Source organism: Nannobrachium achirus (assembly GCF_963921795.1).
Source record: "Nannobrachium achirus genome assembly, chromosome: 21".
Taxonomy (NCBI): domain Eukaryota; kingdom Metazoa; phylum Chordata; class Actinopteri; order Myctophiformes; family Myctophidae; genus Nannobrachium; species Nannobrachium achirus.
This window is the reverse complement of record NC_137828.1, coordinates 47,601,915-47,617,709: the sequence shown is the minus strand read 5'-3', so window position 1 is coordinate 47,617,709 and position 15,795 is coordinate 47,601,915. Positions and strand designations below refer to the sequence as shown.

Here is a 15,795-nt window from a genome sequence, read left to right as displayed (position 1 = left end):
AAAACACGCTCTCCCGCAAACCATGAGTGATCCCAGGACTACAGATCCCAGAACCAGAGTACAGCCGGACATGGCGTCATCCCAAAATGTTTCGCTCCGTCCGGCTCAATGTTATAAGATTTAGAAAAATCCATTTACTCTCGGATTCTTTTCCCAGATTGCGTTTTTGTTGTTGTTGTCTAAACAAGCTTTTTTCTACGGACCCTAACTAAAGAACGGTTGATTGCGGATATCATTTTTTTCCACATGAAAGACAAGACGATAGTCCGCCTGGCCATGTGCTTTTTGTTTATATCCTGGCCACATGGTGCGTTCCTGTTGCCAGCGAAAATAAGGTAAAAATACTGAAAAACCTGGCAGTGTCGGATGAATTAATAAATGAATACCTGGCGGTGATTGTATTAATAAAGCTGTCAGATATGAGTGTCTGTACTCATGCCATTGAGCTCTCATACAGGGCAGAGTAGAGCTGTAGCCTACTGCCATGAACGCTTGGAGCAGTGGAGCTTATTTATTGAGGGTGCATGTCACTTATACCTCGTACATAGCATAACCCCAATTTATCGCATTTTATGAGAAAAATGCAGAGTTAGAAATTACTACCGCTGCTGCTGGCGTGCTTGTGGCCCGGAAGGATCCTGGTTGAATTCCTCGGACCGGCAGAAAAAAAAGCTGGGCAGGGAAGTGAAGTGAAGGATCAACACGACTTACTGTAAATACCAACTCCTGACATACAGACTGACTGGTTGTAGAGGGCAGCTCCCAGTTGTGAATGTGTGTAAATGTACAAGTGAGGAGCAGGGAGTTGCCAAAAAAAGATTATTTGTGCTCAGCCAGCGAACCTACCCTGGTTAAATAAAAGTTAAAGCTGCAATACAGCCCTCCTCATGAATCACACCAACTTCTCCAGCGCAGGATTACCAATGAGTTTAGACATGATTCCAGCTTGGGCAGCTCACAACAAGCTTGTAGATCGGCTATTCTCACTACTTCATTATTATTATTTCATATTTATGGAATGTCTTAGATGTGTTTGTTTGTCTGAAAATGTAAAAGATTTGTAGGAAAATAAAATTACGGTAGATTTTTACTCGAGTCGTGACCCATAAAAAAACGGTCCGTGACCCACAAATGGGTCCCGACCCACTGTTTGGGTAACAGTGCTTTACACCACTGCTTTTGGAGTTATGAGGTGTTCCTCAGCCCTATATCAGGGGTACCTGTGTGAAGGTGGAAGCATCAAAGGCGCTGTAGATGGCTGAGGAGCGGTCTGCGCGTAGACACTGCTGGGGGAAGGAGCTGATCTGCTCTGCCAGCTCCATGGCAGCCTGCAGAGCTGACAAACACAGACGTTATGTAAGTGCACCGACAAACACGCACATTATTCACAGAGCACACATACTCATTATTCACACAACCACACATCTAAGGTGCACAAGCATGTTCTCTCTCAGACATACGCACACTACTGTACAGACGCACAAACACACACCATTAAACTAGTAAGACGCCTCAGGGCGACAAGCGACCTTGCCCTTTAGGGCATATATATGGGCATAAAAGGGGAGGTCGTGCCACAGTGATGTGGACATCAGGGATGCGGACATCAGCGACCTCCATATATGGGCATAAAAGGGATTGTTCCCCTGGCATCACAGGGATCTCCATATCTCCATATATGGGCATAAAAGGGATTTGTTCCCCCTGGCATCACAGGGATCTTTCTAACAGGGCATCGTTAATTGCGACCGTCAGGGAGCAGTTTACTATGAAAACCTCCACCGGCCGTCCGTCCGTCCGTCCGTCGGTCGGTCGGTCGGTCGGTCACACGTCACACGTCACACCTTTGCCCTGCTCATATCTCCGCAATCACACTGCTAGCTTCGCTGCTGGTGATGTCACTAGCTATGATGTCACTGTGACTGTGCACCATGCCCAAATTTGGAGATCATGTGTGGCAAAATATCAACAAACGAGTGAAAGGCCTTTATCAAGTAACCATAGCAACTAAAAATCAACAAATTGTGCAAAGTGAAATATCTTTATCTGGTAACCATAGAAACCAAAATAATCAACAAATATGAGTATTTGTCCCCTTGTAGTATGTCACTAATTTGAAATATGTGGGAATGGCTGACACAGAACTCCATATTTGGACATAGAAGTGACAGACAGATGATATCTCCATATATGGGCATAAAAGGGCATGGCTGATGATATCTCCATATATGGGCAATTGGGCATAAAAGTCGCAATGAGTAGTATCATATATGTCTCTATATATGGAGTTATATGTTGTTCGTGTCCAAATATGGGACTTGTGAGGTCAGACTTAGTGAGATTCGTCGGTTATCTCCATATATGGAGGGATGTGTTGGTTATCTCCATATCTGGAGATTCAACCTTCAACGATTTTGACATCTTGTTACTAATCTGTCGGTAGATAATGCCGGTCTTATATAAGGGTCATTTGTGTACGGTGTGATGTCATACTGCCAGCATGACTCACACCATCCTTCCTAGACGATTTTGACATATTGTTTGTGGAGATAAGCGACCAACGGTCGCTTATCTCCCGATTAGGGAGTCTTACTGGTATTGATGACATCAGGGAACTCCATATATGGGCATAAAAGGGATTCTGTTAGTGTGACATCACAGTGAAGCCAGAGCGTGATCAGAGCGGCAAACCCATTCTGGTAGAGTGGTTCCCCTGACATCACAGTGACATCAGAGCATGATGTCAGAGCGGCAAACCGGTCTATGGGTTTGCCGCTGTGTACACATGTACACGTCTACATGGATGCGGACAAGCTGTGTTTCTCATGGTAAACCACGACCTTCGGTCACAATAAAGCCATAATTGCGACCGTAAGGTCGCAGTTTAGTATGAAAACCTCCACCGGCCGTCCGTCGGTCACACGTGCGGTCGACCGCACGTCACACGTGCGGTCGACGTGTGATGAGGTCACGATGAGTCATCTATGCCCAAATATAGATTTCTAGGTCAGATGGCCCATAGAGTTTGTGATGTCAAACCTAGCAACCCAATATGGGCCATCTGACCTAGAAATCTATATTTGGGCATAGATGACTCATCGTGACCTCATCACACGTCGACCGCACGTGTGACGTGCGGTCGACCGCACGTGTGACCGACGGACGGCCGGTGGAGGTTTTCATAAGAGGTTTTTCATAAGACTCCCTAATCGGGAGATAAGCGACCGTTGGTCGCTTATCTCCACAAATAGGCCAAAAGTTTGTTTTACCAATTATTACACTCTATGTGAACATTTACATCAACAAATCCCAAGTACTATGCAGAACGACCCATTTCAAGTTTTTAATGTACAACAATATTTAGAAAATAGGTCTACAAGCTGACAGTCCTCGTCCCTTATATTCCCATAGGTTATATGGAGATCTCAGTGTTTGTCAGTCCTTGTTCATTTATGCCCATATATGGACATCTCTATATCTACTGTAACAGTCCTTGTCCCTTTATGCCCATATATGGAGATCTCTTAACTGTAAGTCCTTGTCCCTTTTATGCCCATATATGGATATTCCTGATGTCATCAGTATATGAACATATATGGGCTTTCTGATATGCCCATATATGGAGATCTCTTAACTGTAAGCCCTTGTCCCTTTTATGCCCATATATGGATATCCCTGATGTCATCCGTATATGCCCATATATGGGCTTTCTAATATGCCCATATATGGAGATCTCTGTATCTCCATATATGGGTATAAAAGGATACTTCAGGTCTGACATCAGGTTTGTTTATATTGGGTTGCTAGGTTTGACATCACAAACTCTATGGGCCATCTGACCTAGAAATCTATATTTGGGCATAGATGACTCATCGTGACCTCATCACACGTCGACCGCACGTGTGACGTGCGGTCGACCGCACGTGTGACCGACGGACGGCCGGTGGAGGTTTTCATACTAAACTGCGACCTTACGGTCGCAACTAAACTGCGACCTTACGGTCGCAATGACATCACGCCACATCATCAGCTGTGGACTCTGTGATGTCATCGTATCGCATCAGTATATAGGGCTTGTTTGTTTATTGTATGACATCACGCCACATCATCAGCTGTGGACTCTGTGATGTCATCGTATCTCCATATATGGCCATCTCCGTATATGGAGATATAAGTCGTCCATGCCCAAGTATGGGCTGGTGAGGTCAGACTTTGTGTGATGCGTAGGTTATCTCCATATATGGAGATTCAACATTCCAGGCAATGCTCTCTTCCCTGGTGAGAATTGCCCCTTTATATAGGGCTTGTTTGTGTATTGTATGACATCACGCCACATCATCAGCTGTGGACTCTGTGATGTCATCGTATCTCCATATATGGCCATCTCCGTATATGGAGATATAAGTCGTCCATGCCCAAGTATGGGCTGGTGAGGTCAGACTTTGTGTGATGCGTAGGTTATCTCCATATATGGAGATTCAACATTCCAGGTGTAACTATGGCTACCCGTATGACGTGAGAGGTGGAGGTTGTGATATATCTAACCAGTAAGACTCCGATTAGGGAGTCTTACTGGTTAGTAATTACTCAATAATATACTTTTAACACACGCATAGGCCTAGAGTATGCATGCATGCTACTCATATTAAATATTTATATATTCTTTGTCTCGCTCTCTCTCACACACACACACGCACGCACACACACAAACACACACACACACACATACACACACACACACGCACACACTAATATCACTATGTTCAAATATTCCATTAGCTCAGACCACTTCACAGTTTAGCGGCCCTCGGTGACGACTGGTATTCTCCTGCTGCTGTGCTGTGTGTGTCTGTCTGTGAGCTTAAAGTTAAGCCACTTTGTTCCCTCAGCCACATGAAAGCACTGGACCACATCCAGATCTGTGCTGCGGAAAAAAACTGCACGGGCCTTATGATGGTAGACTTTGATGCCCTCTGTGCGTATGGGTGTGTTTTTGTGTGCATATAGGGTAGCCTACACGTACATACGTGCACAGTGTGTGTGTGTGTGTGTGTGTGTGTGTGTGTGTGTGTGTGTGTGTGTGTGTGTGTGTGTGTGTGTGTGTGTGTGTGTGTGTGTGTGTGTGTGCGCGCATTTGTGCACACTCACACGCTTCTGTGTACACTGTAATGTGTGCGTGTCTATGCGTTACCGCCTCTACGCTTCGCTCTGATCTCTCCTGTGCTAAGTGATCAAGCTCAGAGAGACCAATTAGACGGAGGCCCGGTTGCAACTGTGGGAAGGAGCACTTCCTAAAAGAATTAGCTTAATCTTCTTCTAATGTCTAAGGAGGGATAGGAGTGAATCGGGCAGAGAATTGGAGCTGAGGAAAGCACATGGAAAGTAGTAGTAGTAGTAGTTAGTTTATTTTTTGGTCATTTGTATGGTACAACGTATTTTCCCTCATTTCTTTCAATCATTTCATTCACATAAACAGACCAAAAAAAAGGCATAAGCTGAAGCTTAAAGCTTATTGTGCTTACCCTTTGTGCCATTGAATTGAGATACACAATTGAGGTAAATATAATGACAGCAAACAAACAAAACAAGGAAACATAACATAATAAGGAAAGGCTTTTTTGGGGGGATTTAAGGATGGAGGACCGTTCATGCGTTAATATAACACAGGAAATGCACGCATAACTTGATCTTCAGCTGCTTGTGTGAGTGAGGAGTGGACAGAGGTAATAGTGAGTTATGGCTTAGACACGGCTACCAGAGCCAAACAAAGAAATCTGATTCTTTGTAACAAATTTAGGATTATATATGATTCTCTCAGATCTCACCCTACAGCATGCGTATTTCTGGAACTATGGGACTAGACCCAAAAGTGGATTATGCGCCCGTTTCTGGTGGGTCCCAACACTGGGACTAGTCCAACTTGACGGATGTTAAATCCCTCTGCTACACCCACCAATTTGTCCTCACATCTCCGCCAACTGCCTTATGTGGCCCCACGTGGGGTAAAAGGGCAACCCAGTTCCAACTGACGCACAGCACACACTGAACAGCACCCGACAACTAGTAGTTCAAATATGCTGCTCTGAATGGTGATTGGTTGGAGAAAAAAATATATGAATGGTGTCTGGATTTCTGTCAGAAATGCTGGTCCCTGATTGGCTACGGGCTTACACACACAGACACCGACATACCCAAATACACAGCCGAATGCAGAACATGCGCGGTCCCTCATTGGCTGTTAATGATGACGTTGTCAGAAATGCTGGTTCCTGATTGGGCTACAGGCTTAAACAGACACAGCCACCGACATACATACATACATACATACATACATACATACATACGCAGCCGAACGCTCTGCTGGAGCAAGCAACTATAAAGATGCAATTGGAAATTGCAAGTGTGGTTGCCGTTATGTGAGTCACACTTGCCGGTCGATTTGGCCCAAGTGCGTGCCACCAAATCTGTGGGAGGAGTAGTGAGGCAAAATAAGGTTTATCTGACGTGGATGGAAAGAATAAAGTCTGACAAGTACTATAGTCTGGTTGCCCTGCAGGGGCAATCACACTAATAAAATAAAATAAAAGAACCTGCGTGAAGTGAGCCGTGCTGATGATGATGATAGACCCACATGATGGCCCTTACTGAAGGATAGGTGGGTAAATATCAGTATTTGATACAATGGAAAAACACTTAGAAAAACACATGGTTATACAAACAAAGACCACGCATTGGAGCTGTTAGCACAGCTAAAAAATAAGTGAGTAGAGAAATCGGTCTGTGGGAGATAATCACAAGTCAGACAATTAAAACAACAACAACCCAAAAAAAAAACTATTTTGTCAGCTTATTTTGTGTTCATCGTACTTATAGAATGTAGAATGGCCACCATGCATTTAGTTGCGACCGATCAAAACCTCCACCGGCAGTCAGTCAGTCTGTCTGTCAGTCTGTCAGTCACACGTCACACGTCACACTTTTGCCCTGCTCATATCTCCGCAACCGTTGCCCCGATCCATGCCAAATTTTGCACACACACTCCTTGCCTGCCAAACCACAACCCAATTCTCACATGGCCCTCTTCTAGCGCCACCATGAGGCCGATTCTTGCAAAACACATTTTTGGACACTGCTCCTACAAATTTTGCCCTAAAATCACGCAAATCGCTACACACTTGCTCTACACTCATGTCATCAACATGGATCTGTCCCATTTAGCGCCACCTTCAGGCTGATTTATTTAAAACACATTTTTGGACACTACTCCTACAGATTTTGCCCTAAAATCACGCAAATCGCTACACAGTATGTCTACACTCATGTCATCAACATGGATCTGTCCCATATAGCGCCACCATCAGGCCGATTTTTTCAAACACATTTTTGGACACTGCTCCTACACATTTTGCCCTAAAATCACGCTGCGACCTGACGGTCGCTTATCTCCCCATTAGGGAGTCTTACTGGTTTTTTACCATAACATGAGTAAAAGGCAACAACAGTCACAACAGTGACCACACAACATAGTCATAGGTGAACTCATATGAAGTGTGTCAGATACCTTGACCATCAGGAACAACTCTGTTAGCCAGTCCATAGGCCAGAGCTTCCTGGGCTCTGACGGGTCGTCCAGTCAGAATGAGGTCCAGGGCTCGGGACAGGCCAATGAGACGTGGAAGCCGTACTGTCCCCCCATCAATCAAAGGAACTCCTGCAGTGGAATAATATTCATTTTAAAAATGAGTTGCAAGATATACTTCTCAAGTTGTCCCTGGACCACTGGTTGAAAATCACTGATCTAGTGAATTAAATAAGTGCAATACGGGGGTGTCTTATACAGGTAACTATCATCAATCCCCTTATGTATGCTGATGACCTGGTCAATGCAGTGGAAGCTTACAGCAACTGTTGATAGTGTGCTCATAATTTACAATGCAAAAAAAGAGTAGTGTCATGATAGTGAGAAGCCACAAGGACAAGAAATTGGTCTTCTCAGCTTTTCACTTATGTGCATGATGTTCGTCTTTCTTTAGGAAAGTGATGATCTCAATGATGATAGAGATATATCTATACAGTCCCACAAACTTTATGCCTAAGCTAATATGCTGCTTCCCAGGTTCAGTGTGTGTTTGTTCAGGTCCTGTCAATTGCGCACTTTGTAAAGCATTGTGCACTCGCATGTATAGAGCTTTCTTGTGGTGCACATACAAGAAAGGTAGAATGCGGAGGCTTCTTCTTCTTCTTGTGGCCTACAATGTCTCGCCTGGATGAATACCGGTCGGAACAGATGTATTGAGGATATAGTCAATCCTAGGAAAGAGTTGTCTTGTCTCCGGTACTCATCCAGGCTGTGTAAACACTGGAGACTCAGCCTCTATTCATGATTTTATTGGTTTAATGTGTTTTGTGTATTATCATGCGTGTATCAAAAAATCACACCCGTGTGAACTGAGCGGTGGTCGTGGAGGCTGCGCAACAGCAAAACAAATATATATATACCTGTATATATATATATATATATAATAAAAAATATTAAAACAATATTAAACAAAATATTAATAATAAAATGCATGTCACTCAGGCCGCCACTGGTATCCATCCATTGGTGTGTGTGTGTGTGTGTGTGTGTGTGTGTGTGTGTGTGTCTCTGGTCTGGTCTGGCCTGAACAACAGCGCCCCTCCCTTAACATGTGTGGTCAAAAAAGGTACTGTAGGCTACATACAGACAGACAGACAGACACGCAGACAGACAGACATACCCACACACACGGCCACGTATAGGAGCGTTGTGACCACCGCTCAAAAAGCACCTTGGTTATGGCAAGACCCGCCCGCGGAATCTTGTGATTGGCCTACCGGAGGTAGGGAGCGCTCCAAGTGTTCACTTGGACCGCGCGCAGAGGTGCCGAAAGTAAGGGGGACGAAGATTTACTATTCTGGCCCCCTGGTTTACAACTCGAACGGCGCTGAGTCGGCTCAAGCGGACTTCGCAAAGCTCAACACGGCGACTCGCTCGCTTTAGCTCGCTCGGTGGTGTCTCACGTGACTCAAGTCTGCTTGAGACGGCGCGCCTCTGTCGTCTCCACCGAAAATATCATACCCCTTCATACATGCTTTAGTCTTTTCATAGCTGCCCCTGTTGCAAGATTTTGCGGGCCCTCTAATAACTAACAGAGTAGATAGTCTTTATTCTAGTGCGGTTATTTCTTTAGCTTCAAAGTTAGTATTTTTTTATTGGATTGTGTTTACACAACGTCCTGAGACCAACCAAACGGCTGTTTTGACCTCACAGGCACCCTTACTTGTCAAACAGATGAGAAGATCCTCTGCTCCTCCCCTCCCTTTCTAGGCTCTCCTCTCCCTGCTCTGGTCAAAGAGATTCTATAATAAGAGACGGCAGTCCTTAAATATATGGAATCACCACTAGATGGCGCAGCTGTAGCGCTGCCGCCATCTTGGAGTGATGGCTCTGCTCTTAAATTAATCAGAACAATTAAATTGGGTGTGAATAACGTTTTCCAAAGCTGTCTTGATCACCCAACAAAGTGAAAATCACCATTGATATTACATATTATCATAGACTGCTAAACAGATCAATAGAAGCATAGAATAGTATATATATATTTTTTTTTTTCAGTTATAAGAAATATTAATAATTTGGTATGAGTATACATTTCGGATTGTTCTAATTGGTCTAATGTTAATTTATTTTATCTGTTTGACATTAGTCTGGCTTTTGTGGACAATAATTTATCATGTGGGCCTACTTTAGGTCTATATCATGTTTTACGGTTTTGTCATTCATAATCTCTTAGGAACAGATTCAGTGCTGCCAAAAAAGCAGCAGAGGGCAGAGTTTCCCCCCTTTTATAATGATGCGTTTTAATCATTTCTATTTGGTATTAACTAGTGTCCGACCGATAGACTTTTTTTTTAAACGATACGATACCGATACAAGAGAGGGGGCCCATCACCGATACCGATACGATACAGATATAAAATATTTTTGAAAAAAAAAATGAAAGTTTTTGAAAAAATAGAAGTTTTGAAGAAAAAGATTTTTTTTTAAAAAAAAGTTTTTTGAAAAAGAAAAATGGCTGCCAACTCAGGAAACTTGGGCGGGGGCAGCAAATGAGTTATTATTATTATTATTATATGTTTACACACAATCCAGGAGCATTGACAGGCCTGACATTGACAGGCCTGACAAGGCTCGGCTGACACAAAACACACTACGTTGTCAATTCACCATACAGTAAAGGAGGAGGGGAGCGCACTTTTTATGATCTATATACCAGTTTGCTTGTTTCTCTCGCATAAATCTGGCAACACTCTTCTTTCCACTGTCCACACAGTGTTTTGTTTTATATACCAGTTTGCTTGTTATCTCCCATAAGTCTGGCAACACGCTTGGTGCACGGGCCACGGGTGCTTCCTTCCTCCTCTCTCCACTGGCTAATGGCTAATGCTAGCTCCGGTAGAACTGGTCGTTTTAAACTCTATAAAGGGAATTAAAAATGCTATCCTTAGATCGCCAACAAGTGCTGTCCCTATACTCCCATGGACATTGTTTGGAATTATCTTTGTTGGACTTTGTTTGGAATTATCTTTGTATCTTCAGCAACGTGAGACGTTATGTGAGTTATCATGCACACACACACACAGACACACACACTCCACTGGCCTGGCCTCAGTGTGAAGGAATGATGCTCCCTGCTGGACAAAATATTTCATTACACTACCATTCAACAGTCTACAGACTCCACACAGCTCCCAGGCACTGCGGCCAGTTTTATTTATTTATTTTTATATCGGCGGGAAATTTCACCGATACCGATATAAACCGATATGCCCAAATAAGGTCATATCGGCGGCCGATAATCGGTTCCCGATATATCGGTCTCTCACTAGTATTAACACATCATATTTAACATGTGTGCCTGCACGCAAACATGCATTAGCATATACACGCATGTGCACACATGCACTCTGAAATGTTATTTACTAGAGGTTCGCGGCGCTACGCGCCGCTCACATCTACGCCCCCTCGCCTCGTTGTTAACGTGAAAAGCTCATAAGGCTAAAAAAAAAGGTTTTTTGAAAAAAAAAAGTTTTTTGAAAAAAAAAAGTTTTTTGAAAAAAAAAAGTTTTTTGAAAAAAAAAAGTTTTTTGGGGGGGGAACTATTGTGGCGGAACTATTGTGCCGCAGCACGTTTCCGCTCGGACATATTTGACGGCCGGACGCACTTCCGGTTAAGAACTCCGCGAATTAAAAAGACTAACGTTACGTTGCTGTAATGGGATGTACATACATGAAGATTATGTAAATGTGATCGGGACTCGTGCCTAAATCATGGAATGTACTGGAATGTGGACAGTAGTGCTATTGACTATGCAAACGTGAGTACATCATTTGTTTAGCTAACTGTTAGCCTTGTGTTGACTTTACGTCTGCACGTATGGCGCTGCGCGCTGGTGTGACGTGAGGACGTCGGCACGTGTGCCACGTGATCAGTCCTAGCCAATTGGACTGCTTTGGGTTGTCGAATGCACCGGGTAGATCGAATGCACCGGTCTGGTCACTTCTGAAATGTATGTATAGATAGCAAGTCATTTCAGTTTTGATCCATTGATAAATACTAGAAGCTCGTCTAGTCGGCGACCTGGCCAACTCGGAACAATGTAAATAGGGAATGAATGCCCCGCCCTTTAGGACCCGTTTTGACCATCTGTCTGCCTGTGTCCATTTATGCCCATATATGGAGATATCTGTATCTGTCTGTCTGTCTGTCTGTCGGCGTCCATTTTATGTCCATATATGGAGATCACTGCAGTTATAGTTCTGGGTCCATTTTATGCCCAGATATGGAGATATCTGTCTATCTGCGTCCATTTTATGCCCATATATGGAGTATCTGTCTGTGCATCCAACTGTGTTGCAGACACAGTGCCGGTTCCCCCTTTAATGCAAACCTCACACCTGTTGTCATAGGACCCGTTTTGAACATCTGTTTGCCTGTGTCCATTTATGCCCATATATGGACCCGTTTTGAACATCTGTTTGCCTGTGTCCATTTATGCCCATATATGGAGATATCTGTATCTGTCTGTCTGCGTCCATTTTATGCCCATATATGGGGGCATTCATTTTATGCCCATATATGGAGAACGCGCGTGCCCGTGGGACGAACGGTTCTCGAGATACGCGGATTACATACATACATACACACTCAGAGATTTTTTTGTTGACTCATGTGGCGTACGTGATGTCAGAGCCTTTTATGAAGTGATGTCACAATGAGTCAGAGCTTTCGCCGATTTCCTCCGGAACAGCCTGATGTCAACAATCAACCCCGCATAAGGAGATTCCGAACGTTTCGCGCCGGTTCGGGAAAACCGCACGTCGGGTCGGGTCGAGACCCGGCACTGCACGGTTCTCGAGATACGCGGATTACAGACACACAGACAGACACGCAGAGACTTCTCGCATTTATAGATAGATTATAAAAAAATCACACCCGTGTGAAGTGGAGCTGTGTGTGTGTGTGTGTGTGTGTGTGTGTGTGTGTGTGTGTGTGTGTGTGTGTGTGTGTGTGTGTGTGTGTGTGTAGATCATGTGTACCGATTTTTGTGACATTTGAAGAAAATATGTAGGAAAAGGAGCAAAAAGTGTGTTTTGGAGAAAATTCAAGATGGCGGAAAATCTATCATGGCGCAAATGGGCGTGGCCTATATGGGGAGATGCGTCTTGACCCAAGGAATCCAGGGAAAAAAGAATTTTAATTTTCCGATCTACGGTTCAAGAGTTACGGGGCAAAACGTAAAGTGGGCCGTTATAGCGCCACCATGAGGCCGAGTAATGTAATTATTTTTCGATTCATTCTTAAAATCATTATGAATCTCCTCTCCGAGGTTTGAAACTGTAGCTCCTATGGTTTTAGACACACACACAGACCCACACAGCCACGTATAGGGAGCTGCACACAGCTCCAAAAAATAGTAAATCATTATAGTAGTATGCATATATAGGCTATAATACTTTTTTTCTGTTCAACACAGAAGTTGTTTTTGATTGTACAGCATGACTTTATTATGTTTTTTTTAACCACCGGAAGTCGTCATCACTCCAAGATGGCGGAGCAACATGGGCACTGCTTGTTGTAATGGGATGTATAGGGAGTGCTGTCTCTTATTATAGAATCTCTTTGCTCTGGTGCAGAGCAGAAGCCGTTTGACAAGTAAGGGTGCCTGTGAGGTCAAAACAGCGGTTTGGTTGGTCTCAGGACGTTGTGTAAACACAATCCAATAAAAAAATACTAACTTTGAAGCTAAAGAAATAACCGCACAAGAATAAAGACTATCTACTCTGTTAGTTACGCGAAATCTAGCAACAGGGGCAGCCAAAATCTAGCAACAGGGGCAGCTATGAAAAACATCGACTAAAGCAGGTATGAAGGGGTATGATAAAAGGCAGATTTAACCCTATATGTGTTTTGGTCTGAACGACTCCTTTAACCGACTCCTTTTTGATACACGTGTGCGTGCGTGCAATTGGGTTATCGGTCCCTGAACAAGAACATTTGGGCGTCTGAGAGGAGTCATATTTCAGCTATGGCCAGTCAAAGGCACCCCTAGAAACCATGGATATTTTAACAGACTTAATCATAGGTTGATGCATTTCCATATGCATGATATGCATGCATTGTAACGTACAAACGATATCTTAGACCATCCATTATACATTTCATACCCATAATTCTATCGAAACATCATTATGTCAAAGTACACTTACACAGGCTTTATACATTTTGACACAATCCATATAAGGCATCTGCTTAAAGTATCCAGTTTCATACAGGCTGCACACTTCAGAAGCTGCTGACAGAATGCATATACGTGCACATATCGTGTGCATATTCATGCAGCCCATGTAGAATTCTCATGTTTTAGGCCCCTGCATTTTCCCTGCAGTGTTGCAGCACTACAACATTTTTGCTAAAAAGAAATGCTAAGTACTAAATAATGTTGGAAAGATCCAGCATTGGACAGACTTTCCCAAATATCTACCACTTTAGATATGGTATTTATACTGTGTAACAGCTAACAGTACAGTGCTGGTCTCAGGAGCATGCAGGGCCTAAGAAATTATTCAGGGAACACCTATCATACTGCTGCTATCGATCAAACTGTGCCAAAGGAACAGAGTTTTAAAGTAATCAGGGAGCCTGATTCCCTGACAACGTTCAGATTCTTTTCTGCCCTCAATGGTAATCAACTCAAACTACTGCACAATGATCTAAATCCACACAGCAATTTCATTCTCTCCAAAGACACATTTGTCTATTGCTGTGTTCACCAGAGAGGGGAAAAAAGAGACAGAGTAGAGCTGCATGAGAATCTAAAGAGGGAAGGAGAATCAGAATGAAAAATACAGAGAGAGAGAGAGAGAGAGAGAGAGAGAGAGAGAGAGAGAGAGAACAGACCAGTGAGAGGGTAAGACAATGAGGGATGAAACAATGAATCAAACAAATTATTTAATCAATTATTTACAAACTCAGACACGCAACGCATTATGAGCTTGTAGATCAGCTATTGTTAAGTGTCGAGAAACAAATTGGGATTACATTGATCGATTGATTGATTGAATACTTTATTAACAGTTTGCATATGAAAGCACAGGACAGTACAGTTCAGACACATGGTCTACTATTTAAACCAAGAAAGCACAATGGCTTGTTTACATTGGGGTCCTTTTGTACTAAAATCAAAGAGAATACAGGGTTGATCGTGCTAATTTAGTTGGTTAGAAAATAGAGATACAGACAGAGAGAGACAGAAAGAAGGGGAGAAGACAGACGAGTCAGAGGGAATGAAAACAGAACCAGAGCTGTGAGGTACAGCGAGAGTTACTGGCCTCCGTCCTAATTGCTAAAGAGCAACAGCTGCCTGGGACTGGAGGCTCCTGCCGTTCTCCGCAGTCCGCACCCCGCTTCCACGCCACAATCCTCTGACTCGCTAGATCCTCTGAGCCCCTGATTCCATTTGACCAGCCCTTATTGAGAGCACATGGTCACACATGTTTTCATAAGCCAAAATTCTAACTTTCTTTGTTCGGTGTGTGTGTGTGTGTGTGTGTGTGTGTGTGTGTGTGTGTGTGTGTGTGTGTGTGTGTGTGTGTGTGCGTGCGTGCGTGCGTGCGTGCGTGCGTGCGTGTGTGTGTGTGGGCTTGCAAAGCTATCTTTGTGGGGACCTCATGTCCCCACAAAGATAGTACAATCCAGGGAAAAAAACATGTGGGGACAAATTAATACGTCCCCACAAGGTCTTTAGGGGTTAGGTTAAGGGTTAGGGTTAGGGTTAGGGTTAAAATGAATGGAATGTCCCCACAAAGATAGTAGACTATGTGTAATGTCCCCACAAAGTAGCAATTGCAAACCTGTGTGTGTGTGTGTGTGTGTGTGTGTGTGTGTGTGTGTGTGTGTGTGTGTGTGTGTGTGTGTGTGTGTGTGTGTGTGTGTGCGTGTGTGTCTGTGGGGGGTCACAAGGCTCTGTTTCAGAAAACAATGACACGCTAATCATAATCGTCAAGTTATGTTCTTTCTATGCATCCTCCTTCAAATGAATCAGAGATGCGACGCATAGAATTCTGGTGTTGATACATCTGCAACCAATCCAGGGGATCAGACAGTATGCACATTATGGCAATCTGACGACACAGACTCACTGTGATTCATGTGTTTGGAGGGGGGGGATACTAGATTTCAGTCTATCATTTCACAGTCACCCCATATTAGC

The 15,795-nt window shown here is 43.7% G+C and overlaps 1 protein-coding gene across 1 annotated transcript in view; it reads right to left on the bottom strand.

Moving 5' to 3' along the window:
• The window catches only part of LOC308306827 (enoyl-CoA hydratase EchA19), a 41,984-nt gene that overhangs the window by 473 nt on the left and 25,716 nt on the right, over nucleotides 1–15,795 (bottom strand). Inside the window, exons 5-6 of the mRNA XM_080751876.1 lie at nucleotides 7,562–7,711; nucleotides 1,221–1,336 (exon numbers count right to left, since the gene is read on the bottom strand). Coding sequence (XP_080608002.1) covers nucleotides 1,221–1,336; nucleotides 7,562–7,711 — 266 coding nt within the window. The remainder of the gene's footprint in view (nucleotides 1–1,220; nucleotides 1,337–7,561; nucleotides 7,712–15,795) is intronic.